Source organism: Sceloporus occidentalis, unplaced genomic scaffold (genome assembly GCF_023333645.1).
Source record: "Sceloporus occidentalis isolate IW3139 unplaced genomic scaffold, rSceOcc1.0.p SCAF_5, whole genome shotgun sequence".
In the NCBI taxonomy this organism is placed as follows: Eukaryota; Metazoa; Chordata; class Lepidosauria; order Squamata; family Phrynosomatidae; genus Sceloporus; species Sceloporus occidentalis.
Window position 1 is genome coordinate 139,516,001 of NW_028316985.1, and position 17,624 is coordinate 139,533,624.

At 38.4% G+C, this 17,624-nt stretch overlaps 1 protein-coding gene across 6 annotated transcripts in view; it reads left to right on the forward strand.

The window, feature by feature from the left end:
* Nucleotides 1–6,609: 6,609 nt before the first annotated feature.
* MAP9 (microtubule associated protein 9) overlaps nucleotides 6,610–17,624 on the forward strand; it is a 34,366-nt gene continuing 23,351 nt past the window's right edge. For 4 of the 6 annotated variants that reach the window (XM_089525626.1, XM_089525630.1, XM_089525629.1 and 1 more), the window contains exons 1-5: nucleotides 6,610–6,789; nucleotides 8,343–8,491; nucleotides 9,423–9,507; nucleotides 10,736–11,314; nucleotides 17,096–17,328. In XM_089525626.1, coding sequence (XP_089381752.1) covers nucleotides 8,417–8,491; nucleotides 9,423–9,507; nucleotides 10,736–11,314; nucleotides 17,096–17,328 — 972 coding nt within the window. In that variant the 5' untranslated portion in view covers nucleotides 6,610–6,789; nucleotides 8,343–8,416. Of the gene's footprint in view, nucleotides 6,790–7,944; nucleotides 7,977–8,342; nucleotides 8,492–9,422; nucleotides 9,508–10,735; nucleotides 11,315–17,095; nucleotides 17,329–17,624 lie in introns of those variants that run through there. The other 2 variants (XM_089525627.1, XM_089525628.1) reach the window with 2 other exon arrangements.

Genomic DNA, 17,624 nt, shown 5'->3' on the forward strand with positions numbered 1-17,624 from the left:
AGTTATTTTTTTTAAAAGGGTTTTTTTTTTTACAACCAAAGAGACAGTGTCACTGATTTGCTTTGGCTTGTTTTTGTTTTTTTAAGCCTTCATATGAGTTCCAACATAGTTTAACTTTCAGCTTATTTTAGATTTTCTGGTATAATCTTTTTGGGGGAAAACATAAGACCACCTGATTAATGAACTTGGAGAGAAAATGAACAAACGGTACATTAGAAGAGTACACATTATTTTGGTAGGGTGTCAGAAATCCTTGGCCTTTGGCTGTGATCCATCTTGTCATTTCAATTATTCAGGGTTTAGCATCAAAGAAACAACTGTGAATATTTACATTACTTTAAAATATTATATGGCTCTGCTGCAAGTTTCCATTAGGGTTCCATAATTTAAGAAAACAAGCAAGCACTTTTTAGCATAAACATTTACACTTAGAAAATGTTGCTAATTTGTTTGCTATTACTGGTGTCCTTATTTAGGCAAAAAAATGGCATTTACTGAACATCATGGAAGGCGATGAAGTCCCAGTAGACGGGAAATGAAGCAAGAACTTTTTGGGTTTCTTCTTCCATAAGAATAGAGTGCATACAGGAAATTGTGGAGCCAGGGGCCTGTGGATACTTCTTTCCTATGAGACCTACCCTTCCTTACATCCCCTCCCCACTTTTCTCTGATACTCAGGGGAGATCTTGAGAGGAGGAGAACTCCTTTCCCAACCCACTGCAATAAACCCACAGGGCTCAGTTAATGGGTGGTGTAAAACTGACCAGGAAGGAGGAAAGGTGGGACTGTCAATCCTCCATATCCACAGATTCTGCATCCACACATTCAACCATCTGTGGCTTGAATATATATATATTTAAAATCCCTAAAAGGCAAACCCTGGTTTTGCCATTTTGTATAAGGGACACAATTTTACTATGCCCTTGTATATAATGGGACTTGTACATCCATGGATTTTTGTATCAGCATTGAATCCTGGAATTATACACCAGTACATGCTGAGGGCTGACTATTCCTCACCATCAGAACATCAGATAGGAATATATGGATAAGTTTTCCTCTTAGATTCATCCAAATTCAAAATTGTTCCTTTGAGTGTGCTTTGCCGAATAAGGAGAAAAATGAAGCTTAACATCTGAGGAAGTAGACCAAGTCTGCGAAGGCTTATGCTACAACTTCTTTCACTCAGTTAGACTCAAAAGCACTACAAGATCCATTTGCATACTGATATTCTTGACTAACAGGACTATGGAGATTATTACATGGGCAAAGAGATGTCATTGTCTTGTCTCTGTCCAGTCCTTCCTGTGAGATTGCGGAAAGGATTTTCAAACGACGTTGCACTTATCTGGACATTATCCCATCCAGAAAGCACAAGTGACAGGGATTGTGCAAAAGCCTTTCGAATGACATTGTGCTGATCTTGTCATTGTCCTGTCATTGAATTGGCATTGCCCAGCATTTTGCATTAACGGGAGTTCACATTAATGAAATGCTGCTTCAATGACAAGATAATGACAGGATCAAGGCTACGTTTTGAAAGGCTTTCAAGTGATCACTGTCATGGACAGGATAAGGACAAAGGAGCGATCCCATCCCTATCTCGTCTATGTCTGGTAATCTCCTATGTCTGAATTCTACCCACATCAGAACAGCAGATAGGGATATATGAGTAAGGTCTGCTCAGCCCCACAGATACACATATTCTCCTCTGCTCACAAAAAAGCACACATACAATGTGCCCTTGGTATCTACTGGGATATGGTTCTAGAACCCCTCATGCATACCAGAATCTGTAGATGCTCAAGTCCCATTAAATATAATGGCATAATAAAATGGTGTTCCTTATATAAAAGAGCAAAATCAAGGTTTGCTTGGTGTGTGTGTGTGTGTGTATAATATTACCAAGCCATGGACGGTTGAATCTGTGGATACAGAGAGCTGACCATATTTACATTCTTTAAGTTATTCACCCACTCACAGACTGCTTCATCCTCAACTGTCTCACCCTTCTCAGTTGCTTGGTCAACCTCTGCCAAAAGCAGGGTTGCCTGGTTTAAACCAAATAACATTTTTTTTTAAAAAAACTACTCCTGATTTGTTTGATTATTCACATATATAGACTGTATGTGGCCATTATTACTATTTTCTAGCCCTTTTATTTGAACAACAACTTTTTGAATTTTAAACATTTTAATTTTAAAAGTTTATTGGCAGGCATTCGTTGTTATACCAATATCCAGTGTCAGTGACTTCTTTTTAATCACTTTATTATAGTGCAAAGAATACCATTGAGAAACAAATCCTTCAATTAAAATAAGCTCAACCAAAACAACTTGCTTTAAAAGAGCACTTTTTAAGAATAATTATTATTTAAATTAGTGGTGATAACATCTAAACTGCATTTGGCTGCTTAATTTTCTATCCTATATTGGTGTGGTCCTACATATTAATGCAAATAATAATAATAAAAAAAACCTCAACTTTTTTAAATAAAAAAAAAACCTGATTCCCACTTTCCAACCCTGGCCAAAAGCAACAAAAAGTAGCCAGGCACTTTGTATGTACACACCAAAGCAAAACTCTACTCCTTGCTGATCGCTACCCATTTTTATTGATGAAAAGGTGCTCAGGTGAAAACATCCACCAGCTTTAAGAAGGAAAGGTGCGTGGAGGATCCAATTGCCTGTGTTTGAACTTCAGACACACTTGCTTATTTCTGCAAGTCAAACGCATACAGGGTAACTGGACCTCCTCTTTTTCCAGGACATGTCCTACTTTTCAGCTTTCTGTCCAGGAGGAATTCAAAAATATCCTCCATTACAGCAAGACTAAAAGCATGCATTCACATTTATCGAAGTGTTTTTAGATTTTCTTTGGTTCTCCATTTTTCTTGGCTATCCTACGTTTTGCATTGCTTTGTCCTCCATTGCGGTAATGGCATCTGGTCACCCTGATCTCATATTTTCTTAAACTGCCCATCCTCCAAACGACAAGATTTTTTTTAGCATCCCATTCAGTCAATAAAAAGGGCACCCTTTCCAGCCCTCAAAGGAGGGACATAGCTTATAATATCTGCCAATCCTATAAGGGAAAAGCTTTCCAACCTTCAAATAGAGGATATGGCAACCCTACGTATTGCCATGGTAATTAAAGTGCAATCATAATGTTATAACTGTGTAGTGTGAACGGGCACTTGGAATACTAATCACATGGAAAATGATGTAGGAACAGCTGCACATGTGCAGACTTAAATCCATGCCAGTGTAGAGTTCTAGAGCTGGGCTTTACAGTTTGGACAGAGTTGGGGTGTCCCTAATTTTTGGTCATCATGTGATGCTTCATGCATTTCATAAGAGAACTGAGCTTGTTCTTTATTAACATTTTGCTGTCATTTGATCACACTGCATATATTTTTGTCTATACCTACGTATATATGTTTTGTTTCCTGCCAACCGATTATAAAACTTCATATATCAGATGAAGTGAGCTCCAGTGCATGCCAGATGCCATAAACTATTTTGTTGTTTTTCACAGGAAAATGGGCATAGAATGGCAGTCTTTAATCAAAACATGGATTCAAATTATTTGAATAAATAGAGGGACATCGGACTGGGACTTTACTATTTGAGGTTTCTACCTCCAACAAATGTAAAACAATTTTGTTTTATTTTTTAAGTGGGACCGCATTGGCATGTTCTACATTAAAAACACCTCAAAGTTTTTTGTGGGTTTTTCAGGCTATGTGGCCATGTTTTACAAGAGTTTATTCCTGATGTTTTGCGAGTGTCTGTGGCTGGCATCTTCAGAGAATACAATTATTTATTTTCAGTTTCTTGGTCTAACCCACATTTTTATTTTTTGCTGCGAACGCTTCATTTTAATGTGCAGTAACATTAAAATGTTGCTAAAAATAAAATAAAAATAACTAAAAATGTCCTGTTTTTCAAGCTTTGACTATAAATGGTGACATACTAAATTCAGCAACAACCATCAGATAGAGGTGCCTGACTTTTTGTAGCCAAATCTTTTGCTGCCATCCTCTGGAAATGACAATTATTACACATTTTTCCTTGGAAAACCTGAAAGAAAAAATGACTTTTTTTGGACTGTAACTCTCAGAATCCCCTGGCAGCATGTTGGTTGAGATAATTTGGGAATTATAATCCAAAGAAGTAACTTTTCTAAGATGCTCCCCTCCCAATGGTACTAATTTTAAATGACAAAGAGATCATATATTGCATCAATCTATGTGACTGGGAATTAAAATTTTAATACTGTACATTTTCAGAAATTTAGACTGGCACATTATTTCAGAAGCAATATCCATAAGGTCTAGGAAATTGACCCACATTTTCTGCAAAGGCAAAAGTGTGCAAAGGTATTTTTAATAAGGTATATGCCAGCCATTTTAAAAATGTTGTTGTTGTTGTGGGCTTGCAAGTCATTTCCGATTTATGGCAACCCCAAGGCAAACCTATCACAGGGTTTTCTTGGCAAGTTTCTTCAGAGGGGGTTTGCCATTGCCGTCCTCTGAGGCTGAGAGAGTGTGACTTGCCCAAAGTCCCCCACTGGGTGTACATGGCCGAGCCAGGATTCGAAACTTGCTCTCCAGAGTCGTAGTCCACCGCTCAAATCACTGCACATCACTAGCTTCATTTATGAAAGAAAAGGGAGATTTCTGCAACAAACACAACTCATGTATTATCCTCATCAAAAACAACTAGCAAGGATAAATTATTTTGTAGAAATAAAATGCTAAAGTCGTGTGCATTGCTATCTGGGGGTAAGCCCCAGTGAATTCAGTCTGCCTTATTTCTGAATAGACACACACAAGGTTTCATTAAGCCTAAGGATAAAAGCTGGCTTTTTGAGGATAAATATGAAATTGCAGATTGAACAGTTCCAGTTTTGAATCATGGCAAGAAACCAAATAAAAAACTAAACAAAATGATATTCAGCAATACTTTGAATTTAAACGTAGGGAAGACTTGACATTTCAAATTCCAGACTGCAGACACACTGCAGAAATAATCCGGTTTGACCCCACTTTAACTGCTACGGCTCAATGCTTTGGAATTCTGGCAATGGTACTTTGGTGAGACATTTAGCTTTCTGTGTGAAAGAGCTCTGGTGCCACAACAAACCACAGTTCCCAGAATTCCATAGCATGGAGGTATGGCAGTTAAAGTGGTGTCAAATAGGATTATTTCTGCAGTGCGGATACAGCCCTGGTTTATACTTTTAAGCTTGATGAAAAAATATATTAGTGTTCCACGTAGCTGGGATTGGGGGGGACACACAGACGCATCCTCTTGAGACTTGTAGCTTTTAAAAGAACTGAAAGTGTAAACAAGCTTTTCATGCTTTATGGCTGCATCCACACTGCAGAAATAATCCGGTATGACACCGCTTTAGCTGCCATGGCACAAACTATGGAATTCTGGGAACTGCAGTTTTGTGAGACATGATTTAGCCTTTTCTGTCAGAGAGTTCTGGTGTCACTCACAACAAACTACAGTTCACAACTACATAGCATTGAGCCATGGCAGTTAAAGTGGTGTGAAACTGAATTATTTCTGCAGTGTGGATGTGAGGTCGGCTTCCTCACTACTGTCCTTTCATTGGCAGGTGAAAAGCTTTCTGTTCCAGCAGGTGTTTTGGAACTGATTAATTTATATATAAAGGGCTTTCTTTTTTTAATGAGTTGTGCTATAATACTTTTATTCTATGTCCTTCAGGTCTTAAAGCAGTGGTTCTCAACCCTTGGGCCTCCAGATGTTTTGGACTTCAATTCCCAGAAGTCCCAGTCAGTATGCTCATTCTTCAGGAATTCTGGGAGTTGTAGCCTCAAAAACCTAGAGGACCAAAGATTGAGAACCACTGTCTTAAATGGTTTTAATTCTGAGATGGCCCTTCATGCTTTTGTAAAGCAGTGGTCCCCAAACTGTGCCCTTTAACAAGAGAATGCTGGACTTCAGCTCCCAGAAGCCTCAGCCATGTAGGCCAATAGTCTGGCATTCTGGGAGCTGTAGTCCAAAATCCCTTAAAGAGCACAGTTTGGGGGACCACTGCTTTATAAAAATGGCTGCAGAAATAATCCGGCTTGACACCGCTTTAGCTGTTACTATGGAATTCTGGGACTTATAGTTTTGTGAGACATTTATAGCCTTCTGTGTCAGAGAGCTCTGGTGCCACAAAAAACAATACAAACCCTAGAATCCCCAGAATCCCATAGCCTTGAGCCATGGCAGCTAAAGCCGTATCAAACTGGATTATTTCCTCAGTGCAGGTGACGCCTATATAGAAGATTATCACACTACTCAGAATGCCTCCTGTTGCATTTTGGGGTTTGTAGTCCAGTGAGGCTTAAGAGCTTTCTGGCTGAATAGTAAATGCCCTTTCTCTAAACTACAAGTCCCAGAATGCAACAGGAGGAATAGCAAGGCTTTAAGAGGGTAGTGCAATGCACTCTTGGCCTGAGGGGGCGATAGAGAGAGGGAGGGAGAGCCCGCTTTTATTGCGTCACACGCCACTCTCTCCTCCGCAACCAATGAGAGTGGAGGATGAGCAAGCCTGGTGCGGTTTCCACGGCAACGCGGCCTAGGCTCTGTGCGGTCAACTCTAGCGTAGCGGTGGTTGCTAAGCAACGCCTTTCAGGCCCAGAAGCCTACTAGGCCCGAGGCGCTTTCATAAGCCTGGAACTGGGGCAGGGACAAGACCCGAGCGGCCGACGCTCACTCAGCCCTCTCGCCCGAGACAAAAGAAAGAGCCTCCCTGCGACGCGAGGTACGCGAGGCCAGGGCTTGGCTTGGGAGCGGGCCTGAGTTGGAGGCTCCAGCCTCGGAAGAGGAGCAAGGAAGGGGGCAGGGTTTGGAGGCGAAGGCGGAGAAGGAGGGACCAGGCTGGAACTCTTAATACCTTCTTCTCTTATTGCCCAAATAGGACCCTCCTCTTATTAGGGTTTTCCTAGGGCATGGTTCATTCAGAGGGAGCATGCCATTATAATAATGATAATAATAATGATAATAATAATATAATGACTAATAATAATATAATATTACAATAATATTATACTACTACTAATATAATAATAAAATAATAATTACTAATATATTAATATAATAATAATAATATAATAATATACTAATAATACTTCTACTAATATAATAATATTTATGCATAGTTCAAACTTACATTAAAATCATAATAAAACAATAAAATAGATGCATCTTTATTGAATAAATCTCCAGACGATTTCAAATAAAATAAATAATATATATATAAATACACACACACAATGATAAAAAGGAAAAGAAACATGCATAGTTCAAACTTAAATTAAAAAATAAAATAAAATAATAAAATAGATACATCTTTATTGAATAAGTCTCCAGATGATTTCAAATAAAAATAAAGAAATATATATACACACACACACATCATGATAAAAAAGAAAAAAAACATACATAGTTAAAACTTCCATTAAAAATAGTAATAAAATTTTAAAATTTTGAAAAAAGTCTCTATAAAATGTGGAATATTTGAATCTGATTTCCCCCGCCTTGTAATTTGCACAAGAGGCCCTTTTCTGCTTCTTGCATCTGAAAAATAACTGCTTTGACTGGAAGCAAGGCAGCCCTAAGAGTTATAAAAGGATGGTCTCCTTGCAATAGCAGAGGCAGCTTGCTTTCATCATCCCTTTCCCTCAAATTTCTGATGATGGCAGCTAGATATTGCTCTCTAATACCGTCGTATAATTGACAGCGCAGCAGATAACGTGCAAGATCTTCATTCTTTATTCCTACACATTGCTTATGCATAAAGGTACGTTCTCTACTATTTCCTGCACAAGATGGACCTAAGAAGAATAATATGAACATATTTCAGATTTTTATTTTTATTTTTTTGCTGTACTTCCTTCTAGAGAAGGAACATTTTTTTCTCTGTAGTGAAAAAACAACAACCCTTTTTGGGTCAGTAACAGTAACATTAACTACTTTGTCTCAACTTTAATTTCTTTTTCACTGAGAATAGAACTCAAGTTAAAACATCTTAAGGGCCTATCTTTTTTATTAGTCCATTTTCAGTCATTAGAAGACACATTTTCCAAATCAGATCAAATCAAACATTCAAAATAACATTCATTTTCCAGTTAAATATTGCTTCTGTGAAATCTTTCAGGAATTCTTAACCATTTCTTCCCAATTCCTCTTGCAATTGCAATTCAAATATACTGGGAAAATAAGTTCCTTAGTAAAATATTTGCTGTTTTTGAAGTGAGAAAATGTATTTGGACATCCTCAAAGGAATTTTGCCACTAAAATCTTTCTTATTTACAGTCAGACAGAACAGTTGCCTTCACTGGGTTCCAAGTTCAGCAGCATATACAATTAATTTTCTCAGATCAAGAAACATGTCTGATGAAGAAAGTGTTAGCACCTTAGCCTACACCAAGAGTCCAAAATTCTCCAAAAGAACCTCTTTTCAGGTAAAATATTTGATCTCCAAGTCAAACTTGATCTGCAGAATAATTTTATTTATTTATTTATTTATTTATTTATTTATTGTATTTATACCCCACTCTTCAGAGCAGCTTACAAATTCTTAGACAGTTCCCTGCCTTCAGGTTAACAATCTAAAAACAAGACACACAAGGAAAGGTGATGGCAGTGGGAGAGAGAATTAAGTCCAGCAGAAACTGCAGTCCAAAACACACTGGAGAAATAATCCAGTTTGAGATGACTTTAACTGCCCTGGCTCAATGCTAGGGAATTCTGGGAACTGTAGTTTTGTGAGGCATTTAGCCTTCTCTATCAGACAACTCCGATGCCACAATAAACTACAGTTCCCAAGATTCTCTAACAGGGCAGTTAAAGCGGTTTCAAATTGGATTATTTCTATAGTGTGTTTTGGACCTGTCTCTTATTCTCTCCTTCTGAGGCTAGGGAATAATCTTCACAGTGAACCAAAAAAGTTTTCCACACTTTTGGCCCAGAACTTTTACATACCAGTATTTCCAAAAGGTGGATATAGTGAACAAAGGACATATGTAAAATGAGTAACTGGAAAAGGCAGGTATATGTTTGCATTAAGATATTTAATTATGACTTGGTATTATTGGTGAACTGATCACAAATGAATGCTCAAACTAGCAACATGAGATTGTACTTCTTCATGATAATCACTTTATTTATAGAGGGAAGCTATGCTCTGCCTTATTTTTTTTAGATTACCATGGTTCCATAGCTCAGCAGAGGCTATAAAATATGATTATTAATGCTGCCTGTTGTAAACAATGCTGGAATTGTATCTTAAATCTCTTCCTAAAATAGTTGTGCTAAACGGAAGATTATTGTTAGAATGCAGACAGATTATTTTTCTCATTAAAATGATAATTTGTTCTATGCATTTATATTTAGGCAGAGTTACAGGAAGCACTTTCTGCTCGTGCAGCAAGACAACAAATGGCTGACTATTCCGAAGACTTTGAAAGTGATGATGAAGGTATGTTGAATAACAAGATACCTTAGAATAACATCTGCTTGTACCCTCATGCTGCTTTTGTTCCACAGATAAGAGGTCAGTAATGCAACATGATCTTAGTCTGGACTTTTGCTTAGAAGGAGTCTCAGATCCAAAATACACGGGTGTGGGGGGAATCCTATTTGAGACTGCTTTAACTGTCCTTGCTTAGTGTTAGGGAATTCTGGGAACTGTAATTTTCTGAGACATTTAGCCTTCTCTAGCAGAGAGCTCTGGTGCCACAATAAACTACAGTTCCCAGGATTCCCTAGCACTGAGCCAAGGCAGTTAAAACAGTCTCTGATTGGATTATTTCTGCAATGTGTTTTGGACCTCTGTTATACATATGCCTTACGAAATACTTAGGGCTAAAGATCATGAAGTAATGCCTATGAAACTTATTGCAGTTTTCCTCCCCAATATAGGAAAATGTGGATTGAAACAACTTCTTTTTTTGCCCCACATCCAAAGCTATTGAAAATGCATTCCACATTTGCTTAAGAAGGGACAAATAATAGACAATATCTTTCTTGCATGCTCAGCCCTACTTGGGGGCTGGTAAAAGGAGGCATTTGTTTGTTGCAGTGGGAATGGAAAATATTTGGGTTCCTCAAACCTGTAGATAAGTCTTTCTCAGGATAGCACAGAGCAACAGTCAACCCACAAATGGGATAATCCCAGTGTGCCAACTGACTAGGTAGGAGTCAACGTTCTTTTCTTGAGTGAGGATATATTTGTCTTTGGTACGTTAAGGAATTGTACTTAGAGAATTACTGCTGTATATGAATTGGTTTTTGCATTATATCACAGTGCACCTCATGTTTCTTTTGAATGTATTTATTGGGGGTTCCCCCCTCTACATTATATGGGTCTGAATGGCTCAAATATTTTTATATATTTATGATTTAGTGTATATTAATGTTCTTGAGGCTTTTGATGCTGAAGTGGAACATAATTTATAAAGCACGTGTATTACAAGTGATAAAGTGTATACTTTCAATTTCTGTGTACATTCTGAAACTTGTTCCATATAATGCTAAAAATGACTTCTGGGAGCAAATCAAAGGAAGGAAGAAGCATACTGTTTCATGGTTGACACTGCAAAGTTTTAAAAATGTATTGGATCAAAAATGTATGTCAGATTGATGTTTGGGATTAAGGTTTATTGTTGACATTTCTTTTTATACACAAATTGTTAATCTGTTTCTAGGTTCAGAAGAGGAGTTTCCTGAAATTTTGGAAAACAACCCAAAGAAATCTGTTGGTTTTACAATACCATTATGCAAGAAGAATCATGGCAATAGGAGCAGTTTGAAAAGTGAAAGTGAAGTTGATTTGTCTTCATCAGATGTAGATCAGAGACCTCACTATGTGTCCAAGCTGGAGAAAGAAGTTTTGAGGGAAGAGAGAGAAGCTGTCCCCTTTTCACTGACAGAACATTCTGGGTCATATGAAGAGCATGTAGGGAAGAAATCCATTCCATTTGAAGGACCTTTGCGAGACTGCCGTTTTTCTGAAAAAGAAACTGCTAATGCCTTTGTTCTGGGAGAAGATGAGGAGATATCTCAGGAAACAACAGGGTTGGAAAATAAACGTCTGAGCAAAGAGGCACGGGATGATGAATCAGTTTCTGAAGAAGGATCAGGATTTGAAGAAGAGGGTGAACAACTTGATGAAGTACCTGTGTTTGAGCTGCAGTTAGAAAGTGATGACGTAATTCAACAGAAAACTGAAATCAAGCCTGTGCCAAAGCCAAGGGAATTCAAGAGCAAGGCAGCATCAGTATCTGGTAAAACAAGTTACTTTACATTCTTCTGCTTGGAGTAATTATGTTCAAGTAAAGTAGTTTGCATAATTCCATTATCATCTTCATGGGAGCTTCAGCACTTTTGAGTGTATTTAAACAAATGTTACCATGCCAGTTGTTGGTTGTTTTTTCTCCATTCTGCAAATTATTCCAAGATAAATGTAAGCTATATTTGATTGAGCTTTGTCAATGTTTAAAACATTTCCATCTTTTAATCTTGTGTGGTTTTATACTGCAAATATAACTCTCATGTTTAGCTCTGAAATATCAGACAATAGTTGTATCTGTACTGCAGATACTTATTTAACTGCCATGGCTCAATTCCATCCTGTGAAATTCTAGGATCTGTAGTTTTTGTCTGAGAGCTCTGGTGCTACAACAAACTACAGACCCCAAGATTCTGTAGGATAGAGCCATGAAAGCAATGTAACTGCAATCATTCTGCAGTATGTCAGCAGCCACAATTTTATAATTATCCACTATTGCAACAGAGAACTGATAACCATTTTTATCTGACCCCTGATTTCAGAGGAGTTTTACATCTTTTGGACCAGTAGTATCCAAGCCTTCACGCTATATCAGAAGTTATTTCCATAATCATTCTGAAATTCTTCTCAATTTCAAAAGAATTGTCTGCTGACAATAATTAAGAAACATAACCCCAACCCACCTTAGATCCTCAGAACTCGTATCAGTTATTTGGATCCACGCCAAAGCAGAAAGAGTATCCCAATAGGTTGTTTATGTGAGGATCTTGCCTTGGGTAAGGGACAGGGTAAATCCTACACTGCTGTGTGTTGCATCTACAAATTCCAAAAGAGAGTGTGTATAGATTATCAAATGAACCTGTTTGTGAAGGAATTATGATATTTGTATTTTTCCTCTAAATAGTGAGATGCATTTATTTTATACACACTAAAAGTCACAAGGTGGTTTGATGTCTCAAGCAAAATGTTGTAGCACCAATGGTTCTTTGTAGTTCTACTCTCAGAAATCCCTGCTCTTCCAGCCAGATGTAGATTCCCAAATTGGGTGATATGCCCCCCCGGGGGGGGGGGGCAGTGGAGATCCAGGGGAGCGGTGAGGGAAAAGAGGGCAGCAGTGGGGTAGTGAGGAAAAAGAGGATGGCAGGGGGACCTTCAGTCAAAGTATTGGGGCACAAGAAAGACAAGGGGAACCAGCAGCCTTTAGGACCATGGTGGGGTTGCATGAAACTTCTTTTCAGGGTCCCTTAATACCACCACACAATTTCACTGATCGCTTTGTGTGGTAGTATCTCCCACTCTTTGCCTGCCCCCATGAGCTCACTCCCTTAGTCTAGCATCTTTTGCTAGTGGTGGCAGTGGTGTTTGGGAAACTCTTACAAGGCATGGGCACAGAGCATCATTTCTGTGGCTTGGAGTAGCCCCATTTTGAGACAGAGTGACTGACTGGAAGCTTGTGGTAATGCAGGCGAAACAGTGGCAAAAGGGAGCTTTCAAATTTGGGACCCTGCTTAAGCTTTGTGAGCTTTGCTGGGATTTGGCTGGCAGGTTGGAGTTGCATTGCTGTTCGTACTTTCTTTCATTGGACAGGCCAAGAGAAGAGTTAGTAGAAGAAACAGTGAAGCTTCCCCAATTGAAGCTTTGTGGGGAAGGCATGTCCCTGAGGAAGGAGGGTGAGGATATCCGGGGTTGATTTTTGGAAAAAGTCCTTCGCTTTAGAGTGGTTTCTGTAAAAATCTCTCCCCTTCTGCGCCAGTCTCCAGTGCAGAGCATGTAGCATCTGTAAACCCCCTACACATACCAGCTGCGCCCCTCTCCACCCTGACGAAGGATGGAACGTCCTTGCCTGGAAGAAGCTTCTCCCTTTGCACCCACTGTGTGGGCAAGAGGCTTCTTGGTCTCTGCTCAGCCAACTGCTTGGTTGCTGCTCTCATGGTGACCGGGAAGAAAGGGAGCAGTGACTGAGATTGGTTGCTTTGAATTTGCAGTAGAACAGTAGATCTAATATCAAGAAATATGTGCTGGGAGGAGCACTAAGTTTGTCACTGTAGAGGATAGGGGGCGGTAGCCAAAAAAAGTTTGGGGAGCCTCAGTGCATGCCTTGATCTTTGCTTGTTTTGAGGCAGGTAAGCCTTGGTGCCAGAACATCTTGCATAAAACAGTGCTGGCAAGCATTGATACTAAAGCATTTTGCATTGTGAACTAGTATCGCTAATCACTAAAGGATTTTTTTTTCATGTTGGTATATTAAGCAGATACATGCCTCTTCAGGGACTGACATCAGCTACAACATAATAATTGATGCTAAGTGTGTGATCTTCCCTTATGATCTGTAATAAGTTAACATCCTTAGCCTTATATATACTGTAAATGCCCCTTGTACTGTTGTGCTCCCAATAAATACTGCAACCACTAAAGTTGCAACTCTTCTAATAAGCAGACATATATATGAGACCTGAATATGTTCAGGATCACAGTACATGGAAAAGTCATGCTTCAGCCATGAATATTTTGCTCTGAGAATTTATTTATCAATGTTTCATGGGGATTTCAGGTCTCTTACTAAAAGAGCTTATGTTATTTTTCTCCTCTAAGTGGCAGCATTGGCCAAGTATAGTGATCTTAAAATACTGCTTCAGGATTTTCAAATACGGTATATGCCCACTGGGTTCGATTGCCCTATGGTATAGTATATGCCCACTGGGTGACCCTGGGCAAGACACAGTCTCTGAGCCTCAGAAGATGGCAATGACAAACCCCCTCTAAAGAAACTTGCCAAGAAAAACCTGTGATAGATTCACCTTAGGGTCACTATAAGTCGGAAACAACTTTTGAAGGCACAAAACAACACCATGCTTGTATTTTAAAAGTCCATAGATTTGGACCAAGCCAACATTACATATTTTTTTCTAGAATGTATAAAAATCTTTTTAAAAATTAGCATTCACATTGAATGTATTTACCTGTTTTTATGCAAATTGTAGACACTAAACTTAGCCCCAACAAGGAATTACCAAAGTTCCTATAGACTGATTTTTTAAGAATCTATGATACTATGCAGTCCCTGGACTGTTCTGAATTAGACAAATACATTTCCTGAAATGAAACTTTATATAAAGTTTTATCTAAAGACACCCATTGGAGGCCAGCTTTTTGCCCTAGGACCTTCCACGGGCTGCACTAATTGTCCAAAATGCAATCAATAAATCAATAATGACAAAACCAAGAAGTAGCAAGAAATCTGCTTCTGTTTTTTTATGTTATTTTTAGTTAAGTAGTGCCGACTGCACTGCAACCTGTCTAAAAGGTGATTCACAACTATCACAGAGTTTTTCAACCAAAATTTCACCTTTCAAAAGAAAGAAAAAGAAAGAAAAGAAAAGGGCAGTCCAGTAGAGGAAACAGTCTTTTGCCGATGACAGTAATTATATGCTTTGTGTCATCGTGCTTGGCAGATACAAGATCATAAACTGGATTTATGATCTCCTAATTTGGGGTACTATGATCTCATAGTCAGCATGTTGTAATGGTTTGAGTGTTGGACTACGCATCTGGAGACCAGTGTTCAATTCCCAGCTCAGCCATGAAATCCACTGGGTAACCTTGGGCAAGTTATGCTCTCTGAGCCTCAAAGGATGACAATGGCAAATCTCTGAACAGATCTTTCCAAGAAAACCCCATGATAGGGTTGCCTTTTGGGGTATTGTACTTATATTGTACTGCATTGTATGGTGTCTGTACAGTATTTTATTTACATTTTAGATTTTATTATATTTTATCTCCTTTCTAATTTTTCATAGAACGCCTATAGAATTTTATAGCATGTTTTACTCACTTTTGTGTTATTTTGAGATGGCCTAAGGGCTAATCAATAAACATTGATTGATAACATGGTTGCCTTAAGGTTACCATAAGTCAGAGATGACGTGAAAGCACACAACAACAAATTTGGATTCATGATCTTATAATTTAGTTAATGACAAAATGTGACACACACCCCTACTTTTTTAGCCAGGTAGCACCCCAATCAAAGGATGTTGAAGATACTGTAAATTAGGGTGCTGGGAAATGACTTCACCAGCATTCTTGCAGTTGCAGAGTGCATTGAAAGAAGCAAATGAAGCAGGACTCCAAGGAGTCTCTTCACCTTTTTCAGTGTGCACTGCAAGTGCAGCAGATATACTTCCCAGCACTTCAATCTGTAGCACCTCAGAAACCCTTTGTTTGTTTGCTTGGCTGAAAAGATACGTTTTGTAGAAATTGTATTGTCAAATGTGCCTAAAACTACAGAGCCCCATCCTCATATTCAGGATCTTGCCTAATGTCTGTCAACTGCTCCTCCTCAAACATGTCACTGTGGCAAAAGCCCTACCCTTAGTCACATAGGTTAAAGGTGGGCTTATGAGGGATTCTGCCTAAAATGTAAATTAATTGAAGGTGCTGTGTCACTAGGAACTAAACTGAGTAGCATGAGGATTACACGGATGCATTGTTCCCATTGCTAAAGAAATTCAAGCTGTTAAGTTCGGGAGATGTAAAAAATATATCTTGGGCTGTGTACACTTCTTTCCAGTATTTGGATATTTAATGATTTTGAGTGAGAACTCAAAATCACCAAACCCAAAATGCTTGTTTGTTTTTAAAGCAGCCCAGAAACAAAATTAGATAGTTTTAATGCAGCTATGATTCAGTCCTAAAATCAAGGGTACAGTCATAGGCTAGGATTATCATCATACATTTTACTCTAGTCTTCTGCCCTAAACAATGAACTCTATAGGCAATCATTAACAAAAGCCGGCTGTTAATAGTACAAATCTATGATGTTAACCAGTTTTGTTCAGTGAGTCTTTCACTTTTGGGTATATGTAGCTTATTTGGAGTGGCTTATATACTCAAGGATGAAGGGGAAGCATACTGTACTGGTGCAGCTGTTTCTTGATTATGGAATGAAGCATCCTACACATGCATGGAGGTGAGGATGTATAAAAGTAGGCAGATAGAGAGGGAAAGAGGTTCCCAGCACTGGCTCCCTTACAGGGGCCAGCTATATCCAATGGGACCTATTGCTTCAATGCTGGGCATTATGAAGATACTCAGAAAATTGAAAGTTGGGAAATTCCTTTAAAGAAGACATAGCTGATTTCTTAATCCATACTTTCCATAGTGTCTCATATTCACAGAAGTCTGTGAAGCCATGCATTGAGGCAATAGACAACTCTTGAGAGAGCCACCCTATGTTGGAAAGGGTATATACTCCTCAAGCTCTATTTATTGGATCTCTCTGCATTTTTAATGGCATTGATATGGTTTATTTCATGCAGAAAAAGAGGAGGAGCTATCTTTCTTTACTACACATGTAAACAATGCTAAATCTCTGTGGATTCTTAATCATGCCTCATATTGCATACGGTCTGACATTTTTTCGGTGTGAATTAGCAATTGCACCTAAAAATAACAGGTTGGAATTGTAACATAAAATCCTGCTTCCCACAAAAGGAATGAGCAAATGATTACAGTCAGGCTATGTGATTTCACAAAGAAGTGAAAGAAGCAATCATGTACAAGAGTTTTAAAATGATATTTCTTATTTGTCAGTTGTAGTACTTGAATTGTTAATTTTATTTTAATTGAACATCTGGGATTTAATACTATTCTCACAAATGTTTGAAGCAATCTGACTGTTTGGTACAAGAAACATTTTGGGAGGTTGTTTCATTTAGTCTGGATTGTCTTCTTCTGAAATGCCTGTTGAAAATTGCATTCTTTGTATTTTTCCCAGCTGAAAATATCAGCATTCCTGCATTACATGATTATTCAAAGCCATCTCCTCAACCCAGGAGTGTTTTGAGAAAAAGTAGTCATGTGGAAGATTATGAAGGAAGCAAGGCAGAAGATAAAGCATCTCATAATTACAGATTCTTTTCTTTGTCGGCACCATCTTCTGAAACAAAGTTAAATGATCAAGTGATGAAATCTGAAAGAAGAGCACTTGCAGAAAGTCCTGGTCCTGAGGTAAAAAGTGATTTTAAGCTATCCAGTACAAACAAAGGGTAAATAACAGAGAAGCAGAGCTATTGTAAGTTGGGGCATTGGATTATTTTGAATGGTCTATATTTATAAGTGAACCAATCTAATTTACACTTTGCAAGCGAATATGCAGAATGGAATAATAGCCTTTGGAACTGTGTTTTTCTTCTCATGTTGCAGTGAAGTACTTGGCTTCAAAAGACTTATTTTAGAGGGAAATGTATATAATTTCAATGTGATTTTCCTGACTTTTTCAAAAAAATGTATATGCTGACAACAGG